This window comes from Anastrepha ludens, chromosome X (assembly GCF_028408465.1).
Source record: "Anastrepha ludens isolate Willacy chromosome X, idAnaLude1.1, whole genome shotgun sequence".
Classification (NCBI taxonomy): domain Eukaryota; kingdom Metazoa; phylum Arthropoda; class Insecta; order Diptera; family Tephritidae; genus Anastrepha; species Anastrepha ludens.
In genome coordinates, this window is record NC_071503.1 from 35,394,245 (window position 1) to 35,399,881 (window position 5,637).

General features: G+C 38.9%; 1 protein-coding gene across 1 annotated transcript; it reads left to right on the forward strand.

Annotated features, from left to right (window-relative positions):
- The first annotated feature begins 470 nt into the window (after positions 1 to 470).
- On the forward strand, positions 471 to 2,339 carry LOC128869927 (piggyBac transposable element-derived protein 3-like). Its single transcript, XM_054112526.1, has 2 exons — positions 471 to 754; positions 1,103 to 2,339. Exons 1-2 carry the CDS (start codon positions 471 to 473, stop codon positions 2,337 to 2,339), a joined length of 1,521 nt encoding a protein of 506 aa, XP_053968501.1.
- Positions 2,340 to 5,637: the final 3,298 nt, after the last annotated feature.

Genomic DNA, 5,637 nt, shown 5'->3' on the forward strand with positions numbered 1-5,637 from the left:
GACAGAATCCAATTCATTTTGTTGAATTTCTTCTATGGTCATTCTGAGCTTTTTTCCTCGACGTTGAAATTTCCTTTCTACGTCGGAATTAGTACCTGATGGCTCGAACTCACTCATTTCTCCCATCGATGCAGGTTTAAGTTGGTTGCCGCTTACTGTTGGTAAATCTTCGGCTGCATTTTGTATTTTTAACACTCATAACGAAACATCGGTCAAAATGACCGATAGTGAATTTCGTGCTGGAATAGTGGCTAAACTGCTTGACCTTGACAGCTGCCCCTCCTCCTACCTTCCTCCCTCCCCCTACCATCGCCACTGAACAGGTTTTCATTTAGTTGGCGTGACGCTATTGTCTTGTGCACATCCCAAGTTCGATTTCGGTCGGTCAGATTTACCGTGTGTTTCGCTTACCCGCTGGTGACTATACTTTTTTAGTTATAAACTGTAACATTTCACACTTTTATCATAAAATGGCTAGTCGTGATTTCATTAGAAGTGTAGGGCCTACTGACGCGGACTTTGGTGATCGGATTCAAAGGTTGATGGCTAATGCAGACAGTGGTAACGATAGTGATTTCAGCATGATCGACGATTCAGATGCCGATCCGGACTTTGTCATCTCAGACCACGAGGACCAAGTCATACCAGGAACACCTAGTTCTTCAGAAAGTGAAGAAGATGATATTGTGAATCTACATAATAATGTGGACAACATAATAAATGCAGTTGCTGAAGGAATTGATCATCTTCCTGAGTACTTTTTGGAGCGAATGAAAAAAAATGAAACCGGGCCTCCAAATGCATGGAAAAGTGACCCACCTCCAAGAAATGTACGAACTCCAGCCAGAAATATTATTTTGACTAGACTACCAGCAATGAGACCAACTGCAAGATCTTTAGGCAACAATCCTGAAAAGAAAGAAGTCTGGAAACTATTTTTTGATGACGATATCATTTCGAAAATAGTTACACATACTAACATCAAGTAGGCAAGTGTTCGGTTGAATCTTTCAGCTAATACTAATCAAAGCAACTACCGAGACACTGACATGGAAGAAATTCAAGCTCTCATTGGCTTGTTACTACTGGCATCGGTTCTTAGATCAAATGATGAGAAAATGAAATCCCTTTTCACTAAAGATGAATGCAGTCGCCCAATATTTCGTGCGACGATGTCTGAAAAGCGCTATGAGATACTCATGGGATCATTGCGATTTGATGATGCACAAACACGTGCCCAAAGAAGAAATGATGATAAAGCTGCTGCTATTTCCGAAATATTTTACAAAATCATTTCAAATAGCCAGGCAGCTTACAGCCCATCTGAGTTTGTAACAGTAGATGAGATGTTGGTTCCCTTCCGAGGGCGTTGTGCATTCCGAGTCTACATGCCTAAAAAACCTAAAAAATATGGCATAAAGGTGATGTGTCTGACAGACGCCAAGACGTCATATCTAGTGAATGCCTACATCTATACTGGTAAAAACAGCGATGGCGAAGGATTGAGTGAAAAGGAACAAGAGATGCCGGTAGCTGTTCAATCTCTTACAAGATTATGTAAAGTTATTGAAGGCAGCAAACGCAATGTTACCGCCGATAATTGGTTTACCTCGTTGGGTGGTGTGGAGCAACTTGGAAAAATGAAACTGACATACGTGGGCACTGTCAGAAAGGACAAAAGAACTATCCCTGAAGAGTTTCAAGCCTGTCGAAGACGGCCTGTTGCCTCTACACTGTATGGCTTTCGAGGAGAAATGACACTCTTATCTTTTGTGCCAAAACAGAACAGATCAGTTTGTCTCATATCTACGTTTCACCATTCCATTGAAACAAATCAGAACAAGAAAAAACCTGAGGTGATTAGTTTCTACAATGAAACAAAGTCAGGGGTAGATGTACTGGACATGAAGTGTGCAGTGTTTACTTCCAGCCGAAAAACTAGAAGATGGCCGCTTGCAATGTTTTATCGCCTAGTGAACATTGCCAATGTCAACAGTTTCATTGTGTATATGAGCTACTCCGGCACTCAGATGACAACCAGATTTGAGTTCACAAAGCGTTTAGCCCATGAGCTGATTGTTCCGCATCTTCCGAAGAGGCTTGAAGGTGTGGTAAATCTTCCACGGGACTTGACTGTTGACATCAAGAAGATCCTCGGTGATAATCCAGATCCTCTACCAGCTGCAGGTGCTCTTACCGACCGATTGGAGAAGCGGAAAACCTGTGGGAAATGTCCGCCAAGCAGTGACAGGAAGACACAACACAAGTGCTTCAGATGCAATGTGCCAATCTGCGGTAGCTGTCAAATCCGGTCCTGCTTTGAATGTGCCGCTTTGTGAAAGATTTGTTGAAAAGTGAGTAAAGTACAGTAATATGTAAAAATGTTATGTCGTTCACATGATTAGACTGAGTTTCTACAATATGCTTCAATTTAAAATTTGTATTCAAGCTTTATAGGTTTCGTTAATTTCAGTTTCATGTTTTTTTTAATGATTGACATGTCAATTATGTAAAATAAAAACTTTTTTTGATTGTAAATGCTTAATAATTACCTTATTATTTACCTCATTTTAACTGAAAAAAAAACATAACAATAAAGAAAACATAAAAAGTAACGATTTCGGTCAAAATTACCTCAAGTTTCGCTTAGTGTCACAAAAATCATGTTTCGTTATAAGTGTTAAATGCTGAATGGACTATTCCATTACCTGAATAACATGCTCGTAATACTTCTTGGCAATGTATTCGTCAGCTTCTTGGCTCGGTTTAGCCATAATTTTGGCATGATTTCCACTAAATTCCGTCCTCATTGTTTGAATATGTTGAATATATTCGAGACATGAAGCTTTACTTGTTTTGCCGCTAAGGATTTTCTGTTCTTCCAGCGCAGCAAGATCGCCCAACTCCTTCTGTCTTTTCAGTAAATTTTCCATGTTGATTTTGATTGTTTTTTGGTATTTAAATACTGTACTCGTTGTTTTAGCCACGAGGACGCTTTTTAACACTTTTCACTTTTCCGCTGTGAGCCACGGAAACGCTTTTCGCTTAGAATCTTAGGCGAATTATATACTTGTTTAAGTATATTTTTTATTAATGCGGACAGTCTTTGCTGTTCCGGCTTATATATATATATATTTTTCTACTAAGTAATGCTCTCCTTTAGAGACTTATAGTACTTGCGCTTGAGCTCTTTTCTAGGCTCGACTGACCAAATATACAAGAGTAATGTACACCGTGAGATTGCTGTATTTAATCTGACCTCTTTATTGAATATTTCTTTCTTATATACATTTTCTAATACTAATTTCTTAACTACGTATATGTGTGTGTGTGTGTGTGTAAATGTGTATTCTTATCTTCATTGTATACATCCGATACCAATGCATTTTAAGTGCACTAAAATTTATGTGTCTTATGCAGAATCAGTAAATCCTAGTAGGAGATAAACGACCAACGTATTGATCTTTTATATTTGTTTAGGTTCACTGTTGACTTAAGTGCATCTAACGCACGTATTAAAACAATTGATGATCGGTTGTCGGTTGCTGCTTGTGTGAATTGGTATATTGGTGTATGCGTGTTTCTTTCATACTTATATTATCTTTATGTTTTCTGTATACACTGTAATTTATGTATTTTGTTCAGATAAGCAATTTTCACATATTTTATGAGCAAGGGTCACATTACAATTCTATTGCTTATCATTGCGTTTGATATTTAGTGGACTGTATATTTTTCCTGTTTATTTCGTCGGTTCACGTATGTTTGCATATGTATGTATGAATGTGTTATATTTATAAAATCCTATCTCTATTGCGGCAGAGTTTCATGTTCATATTTTTATGAACACAGGTGAATACCCCATATCTCTTTTCGGTGCTTCTTTTAACCGTGACCAGAAATGGGCCAAAATATTCAACGCCTACATATGAAAATGGACGACAAAATTGTGCGATGCGGACTGTAGGTAACCAAACCCGTCTAGGTGGACGTGGTTGAGCGTTTCTGATTTGCGTACCTGAAAGCTGCGTCGAATTCGATTAAATGCGATTCTAAAACACAAAAGTGTTGCCGAATTTCATTGACGGCTGTCTCTGAGTTCACATGATGATATTTGATATGAAAGTGATTTATAATAAAGTATGGCCCGTGCGCCCTATTATTTTCACTCGGCCATCTATTCGCAAAACACCGTTGCCATTTGAATATTTTGCTAGACTTGTCAACAGCCTTCCCAATCGATAAAGGTATTATTGAATCATTGAAAACAACTTGCTGGGCTTTCCTGCAAAGAAAGTTTTTTGCCTCACGAAAATCGTCGGTACTTGGTACGTAATGCTTGATTATCTCCCACTATGCTAACCAAATACGAGTGCAATACAAGGTCGTGGCGGCTGCTCGGAGGAGACGGTCCCATGTAGAAAATCTCTCAGGTTTGGGGACCATAAGAAAATGTTCTGAAATTAAACAATGAGCTCAAATGAACTGTTGAAATATTTTGCGACCCGTTAGACACAGACCATTCGTCACACGGAAGATATAAAAAGGCTGGTCCACTAAACCATCGGCTGTCGTTATAAAAATTTGGTTCACCGTTCCATTTGGTGGCTTCGTCAGCAACGTTTGCCGCAGTCGAAACCCAGCGCCACTCACTGACGTCGGTAAGTTCTAGAATTTCACTGACGCGGGAAGCCACAAACTGTTTGTAGCGGCGATGGTCAGCATACAGCCAGGCTAGTACCGTTCGTGAATCTGACCAGTAAACGGAGCTATCAAGGTGGATAGAATGTGACTCAATGATTTGCTTAGCAAGGCGTGCACCCAACAGAGCTGCCTTTAATTCCAGGCGAGGTATGGACATTCATTTAAGAGGAGCCACTCTTGTTTTACTGGCGATCATCATTCAGTCATTTGTATTACCTTGTGAGTAACGCAGGTAGCATACATCTGCATAGCTACTTTCACTTGCATCTACAAAGGTATGTAGCTGTTTGGACCACACCATAACTTCTAATAAATGTTTAGCCACCCTAATGTAAATTTCGCATACCGTTCCGACTGTTGCAAACCACCGGTTCCAGTAGCTGCAACGTTAAGGCCGTTAACCTCGACATTTCCCCGCCGTACAGTTAAAACTTTTACTGTGTTAAACGCTGTTCGGCGAGGTTACTTTCGTCTTAATTTTAAAATTTAATTTCACGGCAAATTTAGCACAGTAAGGATCAGGACGTGTCAGCCGACAGAGGTAAGGACAATTCCGTGTCATCAAATATAGTATTATCTTATTAATACATACATAATTCCGTCTCCTCACATATTATCATATTAATACATACATAATTCCGTGGTGTATCATACATCTACATTCACACATACATACATCTAAATATTAATAAAAGATGATAATAACTAGACAATAACACGCTTTTCTTCTTTTTCTATAAAAAATATCATCGGAGCGGCCGTGGAGGAACCACATTTTAAACCTCACAACTGCGTCGCCCTCCGATGATAACATGGTCCTTCGAGCCGGATATTTTTTTTTTTCTTTGTTCTTATTATATTTTATCTATGATAAGCAAAAACTAAAAATAATAAAATAATGTGTATGTATAAATATATTTTTGTGTAGCATTT